Source organism: Carassius auratus, unplaced genomic scaffold (genome assembly GCF_003368295.1).
Source record: "Carassius auratus strain Wakin unplaced genomic scaffold, ASM336829v1 scaf_tig00004576, whole genome shotgun sequence".
NCBI lineage: Eukaryota > Metazoa > Chordata > Actinopteri > Cypriniformes > Cyprinidae > Carassius > Carassius auratus.
In genome coordinates, this window is record NW_020523605.1 from 93,457 (window position 1) to 113,270 (window position 19,814).

General features: G+C 36.7%; 1 protein-coding gene across 1 annotated transcript in view; it reads left to right on the plus strand.

Moving 5' to 3' along the window:
- The first annotated feature begins 718 nt into the window (after window positions 1-718).
- The window catches only part of LOC113070569 (cytohesin-1-like), a 56,646-nt gene continuing 37,550 nt past the window's right edge, over window positions 719-19,814 (plus strand). Inside the window, exon 1 of the mRNA XM_026243967.1 lies at window positions 719-814. Within this exon, the coding sequence (XP_026099752.1) occupies window positions 796-814 (19 nt within the window). The 5' untranslated portion in view covers window positions 719-795. The remainder of the gene's footprint in view (window positions 815-19,814) is intronic.

The following is a 19,814-nucleotide window of genomic DNA, read 5'->3' on the forward strand; positions in this document are numbered from 1 at the left end:
TGCCCACTTTTTAATTTATATTAAGACTCAATCCTGTATGTAGATGTAGCATCCACAATATTTAATTGGCAACAGGTAAATACCATTCATCTAGAAAGTACAATTATATTCTTAAAATAATCCGCAGGAAAATGAGATTTTAAAACTACAGGGACACTTCACGTTTGTAAATGACAGCAAAAACCTTATTGTATTTATGGTTTCTGGTGGGTGACAACAGCATTTTTAGCAATTTCATGCTTTTCAAATACATGGATTGATTTTATTTATTTATTTATTATTATTATAGTGAAATTGCATTGAAGACTTTCATTTTATACATTTTAAAGTCCTATTTTCAATCTCTCAAGAGGTTGGGGAGACTCCTGGTGGACATCATTAAACATGGCGGAAATAAACAGGATTTATTTATATAAAATGTTACTACCAACGGTAAGATTTGATAGATAATGGCACTAATATTAGTTACACAGACATTTGCTCTATCATAACGCTAAAGAGACTGACTGTGTCTAAACCCTATAGTGAGATTTCATTATTCGCTCATGGTGCCCAGAAATGCTGAATATGTAGGCGACTAATAGGTTTACAGACGGGCTTATGTACTGTACAGTTCACTGTGAGTGGAACAGCTGTAACCTGGGAGAGAGAGAGAGAGAGAGAGAGAGAGAGAGAGAGAGAGAGAGAGAGAGATGTTGAGTTTGAGAGAGAGAGAGAGAGAGAGAGAGAGAGAGAGAGAGATGTTGAGTTTGTATAGTGGAGGCAGGCTAGAGCTGTGTGAAACACCGTGGCAGTATGGAGGCAGAAGATTATGGTAAGTTTTATGTGATTACAATTTCTTATAACGCTTTCAGAAATGTCAAAATACATTGTGCCGAGAAGCTTCATAGAAATATAGTGTTATTTTAGTCTAAATGAGGTCAAACGGACAGCTCCATATTGAATAATAATGCAAACACTTGCATGATGGCAGTGTCTTAATAAAACCCAATGTTTACCTTGGTTTATCAGTAGGACTCCCATGTTGACAATGACATTAACAAGTTGTTGCTGACTCTATCATTTGGCTAAAGTAAAGATTTGCCTATATGGTTTAAAAGAGTCATATTTAGACTCATAGATAAATATAGATATATAAACAGTGTTTTTAATGTTGTTATATAAGGACACCCAAAGTGTATCTAATTTACTTAGATGCTGTGTTCTTATATCAGACAGATTTGATTTGATATAGTTTTGAGGTGTTTAATATACCCTAGTAGAGTTTTAAGCACAAAATCCTTCAATATTTGACTTTATTTCTATGTGTTCCACACGGTGACATTTTTTTTTTGCCTCTTTCATTGCTTTTTTTTTTTTTTTTTGAGTGTCAGAGTAGCAGAAATGATGTTACAGGATATCCTGGGTGAAAACAACAGACACACCACAGCTTGCGGAGAGTGGTTGTCTGTTTTTATACAACAGTGAAACATAAACTGGGTAAAGTGACAACTGTTTAAGAGCAGTGAATATCTAAGCTCTAGAAGTTCATGCCAAACAGATTCCCTATAATTTAAACTCTCGTTGTAAAGACAATTAATTTATTTCATGAGCAACAGGAACTTATTGCACCACACCCACCTAAAATTTACACTTTTACAGTTGTACTTAGTGTCATTTAGATAACTACTTGAGTCATATTAGAAATGGCTATACATTAGACCGTTAGTCTGCTAGTCACAGCTATGATGAGCTTGTGTTGTTGCACCTCTTTTTGGTTAGAGTGTGTTTTGTGGTCTTGATGGTGGTCGTTAGATGAGTGTCACTCCAATTTCACTTTTCAATTCAGTCAGAGAGTCGATATAACATCAGCTCAGAATCAGCTACTCTGCTTTCTAGATATTGGCATTAACACAATATACATTCATCATGATCTTGCCCGTGGTGCCCTGTCTTGTGTTTGGTCTTTTGTGTTACTTCCTGTATAGAGTGTAATTTGTAGCCAACTTGTAGTCCTATTGTTTCATTGGTTTTCTTGATTTCCCAGGTGTGTCTTGTTACCTTGTTATCCTGTTTGCTCTCTGTGTATAAATAGCCCAGTGTTTCAGTTAAGCCAGGTATACACTGTGCGATTTTCATCCGATTTTTAGCTGAATTCTGACTTGTGGGATATTTTTTTGGGGTCAGGCGATTTTCAGCGTTGTCGTGCAGTGTACAAGGTGGACAAACAGGAGACCACAGCTGGACCCTGGCACAGTTTATTGAACTTGTCCTGCAATTTTGTGAATTCCCCTTTACAGTAGGGGAGGATGAGAGAGACACTACCCCTAAACCAATGCTCTGAAGCCCTTCTGCCCCAGTAGTAATCCCCATGTCTACAGCACTTCCTATATGGGGGATGGCTTTATGGTGTGTTTGGGCTGCACACACTACCAAGACTTCAGCGCTAGCTGCAGAACCTCCAAAGGCAGCGGAGACTACACTCCTCTGGCTACACTTCGTCTCTTCATTACTCTGGCTCTGTTGGACTCCTCACTCCCCTCAGCTCCACCTTGGTCATCTGTCATTCCGGCTCCACTGTGGTCTTCTGGATCCTCCATGCCGTCAGCTCCACCATGGCCCTCCAGATCCTCAGTGTCGCCTTGGCTCTACAGCTCTCTGGCCTGAGCTGGTGCGGTCGCACTGGGTCTAGCACTTTAGGGGGCCCATGGGGACTGAGTTAGACTCAGTTAGTCTGTCAGATGTTGAATGTCTGTGACGGTTGCTCCCTGTCCTTCTCCGAGTTCCTTGTTTTGCCAATGTTGGATTACTTGTTGGTTCCTGAATTATTAAACTCCTGCACGTAGATGTTCACCTCTGTATGCCTCATCTCGTCTCTGCAACGTCCACAAAGTTGCACAAGTTTGCGGCATCAGTGCGAATAAATGAAACCAATTTCACTTTTGGGTGAACTATCCCTTTAAGATGAGAAACCCCGACCAACTTGGATGCAAAATATAACCCCTCGAGAATGCGGAACACTAGTGGCTTCAGAAAACAAATGCTTTTTGTATGTGTTGATCGTGGTAAGCCAGGGACGTACACAAACATTGAGGCGCAAAAGGGCACTTCTCATTTTAATTTTTTTTTTCTGAACCACGTTAAATATATTAGGGGTGTGTGATCTTGACAAGAATATATCAGTATTTTATGGGATTTTATCAATAACGATAATTAGAAAATATTTAGCTGGGTGTGTTATTGTGCTGGTATCTTAAGGACTACCGTGGACCGCTACGTAGTTTTTGATATTCTGCATAGTCTGTGTGGTGGTCAGTTCACAGCAGTGATAGAAATTAATCTTTTCCAATAAGTTTAAATAGATTTTTGTTTGTCTTTTTTTTTTTTTTTTTTTTTTGTCTTTTTTTTTCTTATTTTTATTAAGCCATAATTTTCTAAAAGTGTGCATCTTTTCATTCAAATTCTTAAATTCAATCAGTCAATTAGAATAATAAATAATTCGGGCTGTTACCAAGCATATGAAATCCGTATTGACAAATTCATCAATGCAATGCAGAGAAAACCAAGAAGCTGAATTAGAAGGGGCATTTAGATGTTTTTATTATAAAAAAACAAACTTTTTTTTAAATCTCCCCAAGAATAAAGTGCACTTTCTCTTGAGGAAAAAGGACAGGTTCATAGGGCCCCTGTGATGTCTATGTGCCCTTGCCTTAGCAGTACAAACTATTCTACAACCTTGGCACAATGAAAACAAAGCCATGACAACCCCTTGACCATTAGAAGTGACCTTAAAATTTTTTGCATTTTTTGTAAAAGCTTGTTTTGAAACTCAACCTCTGTCGATCTTTCCAACTGTATTTTTCTTCCCTTTCTATTGCTGTCTTTAGTTCAAAAATCTTGATATTTTATTACTAACAACATGATTGAATAATATTGATATTTTTAAATGAAAAGTTGAGTCTGAAGTATGATTCAGACTGACTACATGTTGATGGATCCTATTCCTAATGCCATAGGTGTAGATTTTATCATGCACAGATTCATAGCAGGAGACTTTTCAGTTGTGTCTCAGTGTTGCTCAGTTAGCTTTATGTCTCCCTGCCAGTTATGAAACACCAAATGCAAGGTCAGCTTCTAAACTGATCATTTTAACCAGGCCTGTGTATGTGGACAGGTATGTGGGACTGGGATATGTCTCTCATTACAACGGTTACAGCTGCAGACGTGGCAAAGTGTCACATCCAGGAAAGAGCAAAGCAGCTGCACAGGAAACCTCTGAGTCTGTCCTCAGCTTACCTCTTTCAGCCGTCACTCAGTGATGATAACTCCACCCAGGCTGTCTGTTACTCCAGTTAGATATAGCGAGAGTTTGAATGGAGGTTTGTTTTTAGATGTACTCTCCCTGCCAAACTTTCTGCTGTCTATGCATTTTGGGGTTTACTTGAGAACTGCAAATCAAGACTGTTTACAGAAATGACCGCACATATTAAAATCCATTTTTAGCTTAATCTTAAGTTATAACTTCTAGTGTCCTATTTTCCTGACTGCCACTTTATTAACAAACTGATTCACTTTAAATTTGTTCCCTACTTCGACATCCATATCAGTATAATTATGTTTAATATTTATCATTTAAGAGAGAGAGAGAGAGAGAGAGAGAGAGAGAAGAGGGGAAAAAAACGACTAATGTAGTGCATTTTTCTTAATGCAGATGTAGTGATGCCTAAGTTGATAAGTTTGGCGTCACAAATTGTGCACTAACAAAAAATGGCCAATAGATGGCATCTATTTCCACAAAATAATCAAAAGCTTGGATGGGGCTGGTCCACTCAAGGACATTCACAAAGTTATCTATAAGCCACTCTTGCTGTGTGTTTAGGGTCATTGTCCTGTAGGAAGGTCAACTTTCTGCCCAGTCTGATGTTCTGAATGCTCTGGGCTGGGTTTTCATTAAGACTATCTCTATATTTTGCTGTGCTGAGCTTTCCTTCTACTCTGACGAGTCCCTCAGTCCCTGCTGCTGAAAAACAGTCCCTCAGCATGATGCTGCGACCAGCACACTTTATTGATGGTGATGGTGCTCTGCAGGTGATGAGCAGTGCCTGGTTTCCTTCAAACATGATGCTTGAAATTGCAGTTCATCAGACCAGAGAATATTGTTTCTCGCAATCTGAGAGTTCTTTAGGTGCTTTGTTTGAAATTCCAGTTGTGTTTTTATGTGTCTTCACTGAGGAGAGAATTGAGTTTGGCCACACCCCCATAAAGCCCAGATCGGTAAAGTGTTGCAGTGATGTCCGTCCTTCTGTAGGTTTCTCCTATCTCTACATATGATCATAGAGCTCAACTATAATGACCATTAGCTTCTTGGTCACCAGTCATACAAAGGCCATTCTCCATCGATTGCTCAGTTTGGCCAGGAGGCCAGCTCTAGAAAGAGTCCTGGTGTTTCCAAACCATTATGTATAATAGAGGCTATGCTTCTGTGAACCTTCAATGCAGCAGAATTGCTTCTGAACTCTTACCCACATGTATGGCTTGATGCAATCCTGTCTCTGAGCTCTACAGGCAGCTCTTTTGACCTCAGGGATTGGTTTTTTCTCTGATATGCATTTTCAACTGTTAGACCTTTTATTGAGAGGTGTATGCCTTTCCAAACCCTACACATTTAGATTAATTTGCCACAGGTCAACACCAACACCACACGATGTGTAGCAACATCTATAAGTAATATGAATGCTCCTGAGAAATATTTCAGCTGTCCATTGCATGAATACTTATGCAATGGAATAATTTCATTAGTTTTTATTTCTAATAAATTTGCTAAGTTTTTTTTTCTTTGTCATTATGGTGTATGGAGTGTAGATTGACTTGGGAAAAAAATATTAGAAGTAGTTTAACATAAGGCTGCAACATTAAACGTGAAGTATGAATACTTTTTTATAAGCACTGTATATATATATATATATATATATATATATATATATATAAACAACTGTGATTTATATATAATTAGATTTTCTTTATTCAGTATAATTCATTCAAAATGTAATTTTGGTAAATGAGGACTTGGGGGATATAACCATATAAAAATTAATATTTAAAAACAGAAGTAATGTTTTATCTTATAAAAGCATACAAATAATCAAATATGTAATTTACATTTTCCAAACCTGTTAAATAATAATAAGTTCAATATCTTTCGAACACATTGGTGGATTGAGGTATATACACACTCTCAGGAAAACAAAAAGGTACACAGCTGTCACAGGAGAGTTATCTTAACGTACAAAAGCAAAACGGTATATCTTAAGCTAAAAGGAACATCTTTATTTATTTACCTCTAAATGGTACATGTTAGTACCTTAAATGTACATATTAGTATTTTACTCAAAAAATACTTTTTAGAACTTAAAGTGTAAGTTTTGAAAGGCTACCACCCCAGTCAAAGTTCTGTACCTTTTTTCTGAGTGTGAATGTTAGGATTAAAAGAGAGTTACATAGAAATCCAGTAGGATGTAGTGCTTACGTATATGCTCTGAATTTATTCCTGGTTGGCATAGTGACCACTGATGTGTGCTTTTACGTCCTTAGGACCTCTCATACTCGAGTGTTACAGCGCTGTGAGCTCTCAGCTCTCTTAGAGAGACCGAGGCTGCAGTAGCTTGAGTTTATACGTAGGCTGTTCATTGAGTATCATCTAGTATTCTACCCATTCAACTACATTCCTTGGCTGCTGGTTCACCCACCTCCCTTTGAGACTGAATCTCAATCGTCGCCAAAACAAGGTCCATAAAGCCTCATGGTTTTTGTTTCAATTTAATAGAAAATCTGCATGCTTTTTGTGGAATTTTTATTTTACACTATACTGTAGGTTGTATTCTCTGTCTTTCATTTTTTTGCAGAGAGAATAGATGAGGGATAAACAGATGTTCAATGAAGCTGCATGTGTCCTCAGATGACATGCTTAACTAGCATTGAAATGGGTAGTTTGCCAAAAAGACAATTCTGTCATCATACACCCACCTTCATTTTGTTTCAAAATCTTTTGACTTTTTTCATCTGCGAAAATAAAAGGTTATTTTGAAAAGTGCATCAGTGATTTCTTTGAAATTATTTCTTGATTTCTCTGATGCTATCCGAAGCTGCATATATTTGATCAGAAATACACCAAAACCACATGATCCTTCAGAAATCATTCTAATATGCCGATTTGCTGCTCAAGAAACATTTATTTTTATTATCAATCTTGAAAACAGTTGTGCTGCTTAATACTGTGATACTGTCACATTCAGTCAATTTAACGAGTCCCTACCGAATAAAAGTATTATTTTTTTTCTCCAAAAAATAAAAAAATATTGACCCCAAACTTTTGAACAGTAGTGTATTTTGATAGAATGTTTGGAATATGGAAGAAAGACTGTCTTAATAACAATCAGCCCCTGGGACATAAAGTGCCCCTAGCTGAAGAAACACCTACTGTATTTGTAGAGCAATAGTTTTACTACAGTGTGTTTGTTCATCTGTAATATACTGCTGATTTCCCCTTCCAAAGTCTCTCTAGCACTCGCTCATTAATCTTAAGCTCCAGAGAAGGAAGAATCTTCAAAAGACTGATCTGTTTTAATATCAACTGAGATCAACGGCGGTCTCCCTGCAGGGGACGACTGGGACTCCAAGATACGAGTGTTAGGTCAGCAGCAACCAACAGCCATAACCACATCCTCATTTGTCCAATTTTTGAAGTGGGTTAGAAACAATCTGCCATGATGAACTACTGGAATAGTCCATCCCTTATAGATAACAAACTTAAATGAACTATTATTCACAAGATTTTTAATATTGTTGCTTATATTGTAACCCTCCTTTCTGAAGGTTATGTTTTCATAATTGAGTATATCAATTATAGATTTCTCCTTTGTCTATACATTTAAAGGAGTTTGGTTCATCCATAAATAAAGATTCTGTCATCATTTATTCACCTTAACGTCATTTCAACCCTGAAAGACTTTCTTTCTTATACAGAAGATATTTAGAGGAATTATAAATAATGTACTGATCCTTTTATAAAGCAGTTATAATAAATGGAGAATGGAGGTTTCCGAATCGAAAACTGAATCACCAAGATGTCAAGATCCAAGATTTAACTGAATCACAAGAAAAAGTTTGCGGTTTTCATACAGATTTGGAACAATATGAGGGAGAGTAAAAGTTACAGATTATTTATTTATTTATTTGAGAAATGCTCCTTTAAGAGCCAAGAGGTTGTCTCTCTGTGTGCGTGTGTGTGTGTGTGTGTGCTTGTTTATTTTATGAGCTGGTTCATCCTTGTAGGGAAAACAAACCCACAGATATCATAGATGTTAAAGGAAAGCTTCTACTGCCAGCATATGATGCTTGTTGGCTTGGAAATGGCCTTTCATTACTGCTGAATAGCTATTCTACACTTCCCTTGAACCATATTTTTATTGTCTGTACTTTCATTGTATTGTTTTACCTGATAAATATTGTCAGAAATTTCACCTGAACAAACAGAAACGACTATAATACAGCGATACTCAAAGTCTGGCTCATCACAACAGTCTGGATTCATGGGACAATTTATTCGTGTTTCCATTTTTGCACTTCAAGTGAGCCCCACACCAGAAAACAGATAGCCAGCTCTTATAATGAACAAATCTGTCTAAACTGCAAGGCAGCGTGTCCATTATAATGCAGTGTAGACAGCCTTGCTGATCATAATTGTCTTGTTTTGTTGCTTTTGTTTGGCCAGGGTAGATGGGGTGTGAAATTTTGTAATTAAAGGGGGGGGGGGTGAAATGCTATTTCATGCATACTGAGTTTTTTACACTGTTAAAGAGTTGGATTCCCATGCTAAACATGGACAAAGTTTTCAAAAATTAAGTTGTACGTTTGAAGGAGTATTTCTGTTCCAAAAATACTTCTTCCGGTTTGTCACAAGTTTCGGAAAGTTTTTTTCGAGTATGGCTCTGTGTGACGTTAGATGGAGCGGAATTTCCTTATATGGGTCCTAAGGGTGCGTCTGCCGGAAGAGCGCTCGCTCCCGTATAGCAGAGCACTGAGAGCACAACATACATTCATTCACTGATCAGAGCGAGAGCGTCACGAAATGTCACAAAAGGAGTGTGTTTTTGGTTGCCAGGGCAAGACATCCCTGCACAGATTACCAAAAGAGAAACAGCATTAAGGGACCAGTGGATGGAGTTTATTTTTACAGAGCATCAACGGAGTTGTGCAAGTGTTTGTGTTTGTTCCCTGCATTTCGAAGATGCTTGTTTTACAAACATGGCCCAGTTTGACGACGGATTTGCGTATCGTTTATTTCTTAAGGATGATGCAATCCCAACGAAAAAGGGTCACGATCGTGTGTTGGAACCGCAGGCGGTGAGTGAAACTGCTTAAAATATCTCTGCCTCCTTGTTAGTGCGTCCGCCTCCCATGCCGGAGACCCGGGTTCGAGCCTCGCTCGGAGCGAGTCGTTGCTGCTTTTTCCGGGAAAAAATGGTACAGACTATCTTTCTCTTATGAATATAATAAAACTAAAGACTTTTTGGAGTTATGAAGGATGCAGTACTACTCTATAGATACTCAAGATTAACAGGATATTAAGTGAAAACTAGCATTTCACCCCCCCTTTAAAGGATGTCACAAAATATTTTTGCAATTCAATATCTATCTATCTATCTATCTATCTATCTATCTATCTATCTATCTATCTATCCATCCCTGTATCTATATCTATCCATCCATCCATCCATCCCTATATCTATATCTATCCATCCATCCATCCCTATATCTATATCCATCCATCCATCCATCCATCCATCCATCTATCTCTATATCTATCCATCCATCCATCCATCTCTATATCCATCCATCCATCCATCCATCTCTATATCTATATCTATATCTATCCATCCATCCATCCATCATCCATCCATCCATCCATCCATCCATCCATCTCTATATCTCTATATCTATCCATCCATCCATCCATCTCTATATCCATCCATCTCTATATCCATCCATCCATCCATCCATCTCTATATCTATATCTATCCATCCATCCATCATCCATCCATCCATCCATCCATCCATCCATCCATCCATCCATCTCTATATCTCTATATCTATCCATCCATCCATCGATCCATCTCTATATCTCTATATCTATCCATCCATCCATCGATCCATCTCTATATCTATATATCTATCCATCCATCCATCAATCTCTATATCTCTATATCTATCCATCCATCCATCGATCCATCTCTATATCTATATATCTATCCATCCATCCATCAATCTCTATATCTATATATTTATCCATCCATCCATCAATCTCTATATCTATATCTAATTCATCCATCCAAAAAAAACATTTAAATATTTTAGCCTTTCTGTGATTTCTTTAGCAGAAACTCTTTTTCTATTGTACTTTTGTCATGATTTATCCTCATCTTGTACATCTGTAGTTTCAGTTAATTAACAGAACAACTGGACGTATTTGGGGCAAATATACCAAAAAAGTTTAAAAATGATGAAGCAGAAGAATTATTGGAATAAATCTTTGATGGGAATCCCAAGCTTCTGACCATTATGGTTCAGAATCCAGTACTGTTCACAGTTCTGTGCGTCTTTGAAACTGAGGAGTTGACTCTGCTGACACTGGGCAGGCATATATTGGGCCTCTACTTCAGCTGTGCAGAAACATAGAATTTGTGGCAAAGTCGTGAGTCTGCACCTACCTCCTGCTTTTTGTGAGAGTATCTTGATTGATTTTGACTTTGTGTGTAATATTTATGTTGGTATGCTCCATAAACGCAGGGTCTACAGTCATATGTCTTGTTAAAGGGCTCTGGCACAGGAATGCCACCATGGCACTCAACTCACCATGGAAGAGCTGTGTTTTTAAAAGTCCTGCTGACTAACCTTTCAAATACAACTCGCATGTCATTTTCCTCTGTTCTTTATTTCTCTTAGCTGCAGGGTGCCCTCCCAGTGTCAAGTGTTCATTTAAAAAAGACTGAAAAGAAAGAAAGGAAAAGTCTTTTAATAGTCCTGAGTCACTGCAAAAACACAAGACTATGAACATGAATGTTTGTTGGTGAGCTTGTGGTAATAAAATGATCCAGATATGCTCAGCTATGCCAAATTAATAGCAAGGATGCATTCAATTAATCAGAAATTTTGTTTATTTGAAAATTATAATTATAAATATTTTTTAAATCAGCTTTGGCATGGAATAAATTAATAAATATTTAGTATAATAAATATAAACAGTTTCAGGTTTATGAATGATCTTGTGATTATAATCCCAGGCTGTTCTATAGGGACTGTCTCTGTAATATGTGTTCTATGAATTACTGTGAATAATAGCTTTAGCTAAATGTCAAATTAATCATTTAAATTTGGTATCTATATTCTAAACTCACTCAAGGACATTTTATCTGAAACCTTCAGAAGCACATCTCAAGCGGAGAAACAGATCAGAAAAATGTAAAACCAGTGTAAGTAAAATTCTAAGTAAAGAAAAATCTGTTAAATCTGATAGGAAGTGATAAATACATGGGTGGAATTGAAGGAGAGGAAGGATCAGGAGCAGGTGCAGGATCTCCCAAATGTCTCCCCTTTGAGACCACACTTTGGGGATGTTCCCAGATGTTTGTATGGCTGCAAAACATTGTCAAATCCTATGGTTTTAAACATTTGCTTTGACGAGAAAAAGGTTGTCGCATGTAGCAGAATAGTTTACCTAAAAAGAAGATTCTGTCATTATTTTGTGTTCCACAGAACAGAATAGAAAACAACTGTATAGAATCTTTCATTTTTTGTGTACTGTCCCTTTAGATTATTAAATAATCACAAGATCCTAGGTTGTAAATGACTTGCAACATGCATACAGCATACAATCATGCTAGTTTCTATTCTTTGAAAACGTCTTTTTTTGACAAGCTGAGATTGTTATTTGAGAGTAGTGTTCTGTTCCTGTTTCATGACACATGATCAGCAACAAGTCAGCTATATCAGCGATCTTATGATTTAATAGAATTGCAAAAAAGGGTTTCTTTTAAGTCATACGTGTTTTTTTAGAAACATCGCAAATGCAACTACATTTTTGTCTTGCTTGCAAAGTTCAGCATGAATATTTACAACATTTATGTATAGAATATATACATTTTCAAGCTGAAAGTTAGAGTTTTATGAAGTAGTGAGTTCATATAATTCATATATTCATTTAATTAAGATGTAATCATGAACACTCTTAAAAATCATGGTTCCAAAAGGGAGTTTTCCATAGATTAACAATTTTTTCACATATCTTATTACACTATAAAGAACCTTTTGAGGTTCCATAAATGTTAGAGGTTCTTCATGGAACCATCGATTCCAATTAAGAACCTTTATTTTTGAGAATGAAGGTTCACCCTTAACCCCGTCCCTCAACATATCCGTCACTGGAGCGTTAGCAGATTGTAAAGCATACAAATAGATTAGACACCAATTCGCCATAACATTTTTGCAAGTTGCCGTGATCTTGTATTGCTATTTTCATCATGAAAGACATTTCTTGTCATATAAGAACATGCAATTACCATAGAAACAACCACACAACATAAAACACTGATTTAAAATACTTAATGCATTGATGCAAAAGCACCAGTCTTGGAGCATGTGGGTTTCAGAGGGTCTCAACCTAACACAATGCCTTTATAGATGGGGTGGGTGGGGGTGGGTGATCTTGTGATTCTCCATGAGTAAACATATACTGTACATGACCTTTAAACCACACATGGCTCAGATGCCCGAGATGGTTGAGCTCTGACTAAACTGCCCTTGTGGGAGTGAGTGGGGAGGTGTTCTGGGAGGTGTTGATGAGCTTCTGCTTATGTCTTTGTAAATCATTCAGCTATTTCAGCACCACAGCAGAGACTTTCCAATAGAAATCAATGTCACAGACACAGAAAGCCCTGGATGGTAAAGTGGCGGTGAGTACGAAGAGAGAGAGAGGGAGGAGAGACAATACAAGGAGAGAAGTCAGAGAGTGAGATTGCGAGACCAGCACACAGTAGGGTGCAGAGCAGCGTTGTGGATCTGAGCTGCCATCAGAGGTCTTTGCTTTGGAATCTGTCGGACAGCAAAAGTGATGATAAAGACAAGTGGTGCATAAGTATCAACATTTCTACAAGTTCTGCATTCATACAAAAGGGGAAGTAGCTTGTGTTTTCTCTCTCATCGCTCACAGGGACTTTCTTCTCGCAATTGCACTTTCATATTCAAAGTGCAACAGAGACTACTGAGCTATGGGGACGGTGAGCGAACTCTGTGCCTCAAGCTTCCAGGCGTTCTTGTGTCCCACAGTTTGTCCAGCTCCTCCAGCAGGTGGGTCTCATTATGTGTGTGTGCTTTGGGAATTACATTCACAGTGAAAAAAAAATGGTGTAGGATTTCCTTTGAAACCATTTCCATTCCGAAATACAGAAATTCTGAAATTTCATTTTCATGTCTAGTTCAAGTTCCCAGCAAGTAATGCATTGAATTAAATATTGAAGCATTGATTGAAATTGTATTTACTTGTAAAAGATACTCCAATAATCTTCACTTTATTTTCAACTTCACAAAGTATTTTTACAGTCTAATCGGGACTTGTTCAAACTATTTAAAGGAGTCATGAAATACAGTTTCAGTTCTTTATATTATGATTCTGCTGGGTAGCTTATAATGTGTTTCTTCACACAAAAAAATGTAAATTACCTTTTAAATTATTTTCTGGCATGCCTCCAAGGACAAACTTGGCACTACCAATAGATTTCAAAGCGCTATATTTAATAAAACAAGCAACACGTTGAGCAAAATTAACCAAACATTCCAAAATAAACTTCCAATAATTTGGTCTTTTGGATGAGCATGCAGTTTTTAGATGTGCCGTTTGTCTACACCCTCGGACAGAACAACTCCTGACAGTCTTGACATTCCCTCACAGCAGTATCACTCTTGTGATTGAACGACAGACATTGTGAAGAGCACGCCTCATTGATTTACAGTACATATGAATGCTAAAAATGTGTTGAGGAAATCATAAAAATTCATATTTTAAACTGGGCTTTGAGGTCTGAAACTTGCGGTGTGTTTTGTGTAAAGGACATTTTGATTTCCATTTTCACGACCCCTTAAGTGATGCACCCATAATGCTGGAACCGTTTGAGATTTGAGAAAAAAATCATTTGCAGCTGCAAATTATATCAATCCAGTATTGTTGCCGTGGTGATAAACAGTGTCCCTGGATCCTGGAAGTGTTGGATGAGAAATGGAGCTGGCGTCATGGGCATGCAATGTGAGACAAATCATTTGTTTTGTTGATGGAAAGTTGCTGGGCTGTTAGAGTGTTTTTGATATAATTACTGTTGCAGCACTAATAATAGTGTCATATTATGATGATCGTGAGACTTGAAATGTCCACCTGTTGCCAAGTGACCTTCAGTCATGTCCTCTTTATATAACTTGTATATCTATAGTAATATAATCAAGTTTCACTGTGGATTTCGCCTGCACTGTTCTTTATGTACTTAGTGCTGCATACGGCTGTTTATTTGTTTGTTTTAGCATTCTCAGCGGGTTAATGCGTGTTTGTTGTTCATCAGTGCAATTTGTATGAATTAAGTGTTAGAGCTGCTAAGACAATCATTATAGGTGAGGATGTAGAGGAGAAACGCTGAGAGATACAGAAGAAGAGGTGGGACTGAGGAAGATCCTATTCTGGGTTGATTTTTTGACATCATAAGAAGAAGAAATCAGTGAAGGGTTTAGATCTGTGGTTTTTATGTTGGATGTATTTTCTCAGTTTTCTTCATACCATCTGTCAATATTCAGTGACAAAATCCCCCAATGGTCCCCAAAGGATGCAAATGTGAAAACACAAAAAGCCTATTCAGATAAACTTAATGGTTGCTGTTTCATTGCTCAAAATGCTTGATTGAGTTCTGACTTGTGTTTCCTGCAAGTATCAGCTTTGTTTCAGATGTTTCTCCTACAATGGATGGCATGTTTATTACATTATATAATGTTGTCTGCCGCTTTAAATACTTATGCTCTTTAAAATCAGGTGGTTTCTGTTTGGCTCAATGTATTTATCATGCATCAGCTGGAAAAAGTAAATAAATCTGAAAATGATTCCAACAATATCATCCCTCTGTGTCAATATAGTTAGTTGAACTTCTTTAGTTAAAATACTTCTGTAGTTAAAGTACTTCTCTATTCTCACAGAATTATATTTATAGTTACCACTGATATGAACGGTCCTTAATAATTTATATAGCGGTAAAATAAATTCTAGGGATAGTATAGCACAGATTGTTTGGACTTTTTTGAGCCATTTGGAAAGTTCTGAGAAATGTTCATATTGAAAATGATCACATTCTTGTTTAAATTGAGAAATTCTTTGTTGAAACTCTTAAGGAAGTGTGTAGGGAGTGTAGTGCATGCATGATTTTTGAGGGGGCATCCTTGTCATGGGACACAGCAACCACAAAACCACTGTATAACTGATATAGGCTTACGTTTTATTTATTTATTATTTTATTAAAAACATTTCCATGTGATGCATTTGTTGCATCCAGTGGGGACATAATTACTGATTATGATGACTTATACAGTTTTTTTTTTTTACTTGTTGCGTTATGTATCACGCTGCATAAACATAGAACCATGGCTGGAGAAACGCCAAACAACAAGCACTACACTACACTGCTCAAAACTTGTGTTTGTGGGGGCATGTTAGAACGTGCCATTTTAGGGGGGCTTGGTTGGCTCTTTTATAACTTTTGTAAAGAATATAACTTTGGATTTGAGGCTTTAGTTTTCGCAACTTTACAGATTTTCGTTATGCGCCAAGAGCTTGTAACACGAGAAAGGAGAAGTTGAAATCGCATCATATGACCCCTTTAAGTACCAGAGATGGGTGTCATGCCATAAAATATTTTACTACGACTGACATTGTATTTAATGTGAATTTAATAACAGTATTTTTAGTTACTAATTATTTCATTTTACACTTTAATTTTACAGAAAGCAAAGAACATTTACATTATGAAGTAACATTTTCATTCAGTATAGCCAGAGTTCAGGCACTCTCAAAAAGTCCCATTATAATCACTGAAGCTGTTTACACTGTTAAATGAAAATCTTACTTACATTGATACGCACATCTGCACTTTATTGTTTCTGATGAGAGAATTTGCCAGCAATCAGCGAGCAAGTGAACAAAACACCCACGTTTTATTTGAACATCTCTGATTGGCCACTGCATTCATAAGCTCAGCAGAATCGTGTGTGATTGGCTATAATGCAGCGCTGTACAAACGCATCTGTCTCTGGCTCAGCGCTAGCCAGGGAACGCAGATTTGAATTTAGCAGCTGATGCTGTGCCGCATTGAACAATCTAATCACACCGGTGTGACTGTATCAAATATAAAAAATATTAATCCGTTTTTTTTTTTTTTTTTTCTATTGGAAGCTGCATGCGGGCATGACGTCTCTGGTGAGAATGTTTAGAAAAAATCTGAGAAGCAGGACACTTTAGCAAAAATCTCAATTTTCTCTCCAATTGATTTCATTGCAGTACTTGTGCAAGTAAGTGGCAGCAAGTGTCTTTGAGTGAGCCGATGAATCATTCACTCAACCAAATAATTCAAAAAACGCTTATTCATTCAGGAACAAAATATTGTTACTTTGTGTTATTCAGATACATTGGTTGTTTTTTGCTCTAAGCTGTTTTTGTCAATATTGTGCATGACAATATTGAGCCTAAAATGTCAACTACTCGATGCTAACTTATAACTGACATAACTTATATATTGCAATTTGAACTCTAAAAAAATAACTGAAGCTATTTCCTTGTTTCTTTGTTATACATTTGAAAGAATGTTTTTGATTCTTGATTCACAAGAGTTACAGTGAGAATCTTTCATATAGAAACCGGGTCTTTTTCTTTGTAAAAAATATATTCATTTTAGCAAATCTTCTGTCATGAATTGAAAACAAAAACAAAAAATTGATGGGAAATTCAATGCATCCTTTTGTATGCTCTTTCATTTCTCCAAAGTTTGGCAAACTACAGTGTTTTTCAATCCAGTGAAAAGGGAAGTCATTTACTTTTTGTATATAAAGAGCTGTTCCCGTAATGACTCTTGAGAATCAAAAAGACAAATATGGGACCCTCTCTGTGAAATCCATGCTAATGTCTAATTATGAGATAACAAGCATCACAATTTGATTTCAGCCATTAATTTCACTATGATTTCAATTTTTGACATGGTCTTGCTCAGTCAGTAATAAAGAGATCAGTGTTACATTTTTAGCTGGGTTTTGACAGACAGCATCACTGTTCAGCACTGATTCTGTCACATTCAGTTCAATTTGATGTTATTTGTATGGCCCTTTCAGAATTCATAATAAACATTGTTTCAAAGCAGCTTTACAAAAAGTATATGTTTTCAATGATACAATCAGTTTACTGTACATATGACATTAGTATACAACTATAAGATCATAAAGGTTATTAAGTGGCTATTTATTGTCATGGTTTCACTTTTATAGACATTTCACTCTTGGCTGATAATTATCTTAATAAATAGCTTTACATATTAAAAGTATGACTATTGTGTTTTATCATTAATCATAAAAAAACATTATAAAATAACATTATAAGAAGCATGCAAAGAGGAAAGGCCTATTATTATGTACCCAAAGCTTTTAGATGCTGGTGTGAGAATCTATCGGTGTGTATTAAAAGCCTTAAGGGAGTGTCACTTTAACTTAAAGGTCATTCCAAGTCAGAAAGAAAAATGGTAAGAAGGCATTATCAGAAGAAATCGGTCAGGAAGTGTGAATGTGAGAATGGATAGGGATATTGTGAACTACTGTTCAGTGAAGAGGAAGTCGATTTTGTACAAGAGAGTGTAATGAGAGTTACACACACACACACACACACACACTGTGATTCATATGTCACGGGCAGCTCACATTTCAAATTCTAATCATGATGAGTCAGTAAGTTAATCACCCTTTCTCTGGATGAGTAGTGTTATCATCACCTCCAAATTTATGTGTGGCTATAATGAGGAACTTAAAGTGGTTTAGAGATTTGTATGTATTTATGTATGTATGTTTGTGCTGTACATTAATGCGTGGCATCAAGCTTGTGTAAAATCAATCCTATATTGCTGTGTCAATATTGGATCAATAATTACACTTGGGTGAATAATCCTAGCTTACTTACAGTTATCTCTGCATGTTAAGATGATATAGTAGAAAGTGTTTTAACCACAAAAATGAAACACTTCACCTTTAGCTTAAACACAGAATCAGAATGAGCCTCACAACAAGCCACTACACTTGAACTAAACTTGACCTGTTAGTTTTGCCTAATGCATCCTATTCATGCACATTTGTTTTTTAGACACACACACACACACACACACACACACACAACACATAGTTGTTTTAATTATTATTTGATCTTAAGTTAAAAAAAGAAAGAAATTTCATTCATTTTAGCTGCCACTGATAATCGACAACAGGATAAATTGGCTCTCGTCAAGAAGAATGGTCATGGAAAAACCTTTTCATTATGTGACTAAAATTGTGTGACTAACACACAGAAAAAAAGGTATGAAATGACCCCTTGAAGTAACCTATGAGGTACATATCTGTAAGAGAGTCCTAGAAAGTTGGAATGAGAATATGTATGCTTGAGAACAATGGGGAAAAAAGAGTGAAAGTGATTATAGTGTAAAGGGGTCATGAAGAGGAGAATGAGTGTGTGTGTGTGTGTGTGTGGAAAAGAGGTGTGATGTGAGTGAAGTGACTGAATTTTGAATTGTGAGCCCATATTATCGTGCTGGAAGCAAGTCAGTGCTGCCCACTCATGGATCTCCCATGATGCCAGCGTGGTGGCCCACCAGTTCTTCTGATGGAGTCACCGTCTGTGATGATAAACAGTGAAGGACAAAACAAATCTTATTTACATCTCTCTTTCTAGCTCTTTTCCAAAAGCTAATGAGCTGCTTACTGCCTACACAAGCAGCTGCTTTCTGACAGCAGAATGGAATTGGACTCAAGTGATTCTCAACACTTTTCAGGAATTCATACAAAAGCCAGTAAATATCTGTAGCTCTTACGTGATTCAACTCAGTGATTGATTTTTAAATATAGCCGTCAATTCAGGAATAGCATAATTGTATTCATCTGAAAGAAGAAAATCATGTACACCTATGGCTTGAGGGTGAGTAAATTATCGGGCAATTTTCATTTTTTTTGGTGAACTATCCCTTTAAGTTTTGTGTTGAGATTAAAAAAAGTAGGCATTTTGGAACAGAGCTTCATCTATAAAACCTTAAATTCATTTTCTTAGTCCTCCAGAGTTTCTTATTGAACTCTGCCTTTCCAAAGAGAATGACCAGCCACAAAATCTATTTTTCCTGGACTCTCTCCTTTATTGCATCTGCTTGACAAGTTCATATTTAACTACTGTCCTTAAAATCTGTCCCTCATTCTCAAACCTTATCATCTCTCCATCCGGGATGACCAGTGGAGAGTATAAACCTACACACGGCAATTTCATCTAATATTAATAATTTCCTCCTCTCTCAGTATTAAAGGAGTGTTTCAACTAAAAAAAAAAAATGTGTCATTATTCACTCAATGTCATGTCATTTCAAACCCTTTTGACTTTCAGTAAGCTATACATTATAGCGTCTGTGAGGTACAGACAGAAATGTAATTTATTTAATAATCATATACATCTTCCACTTCCACAA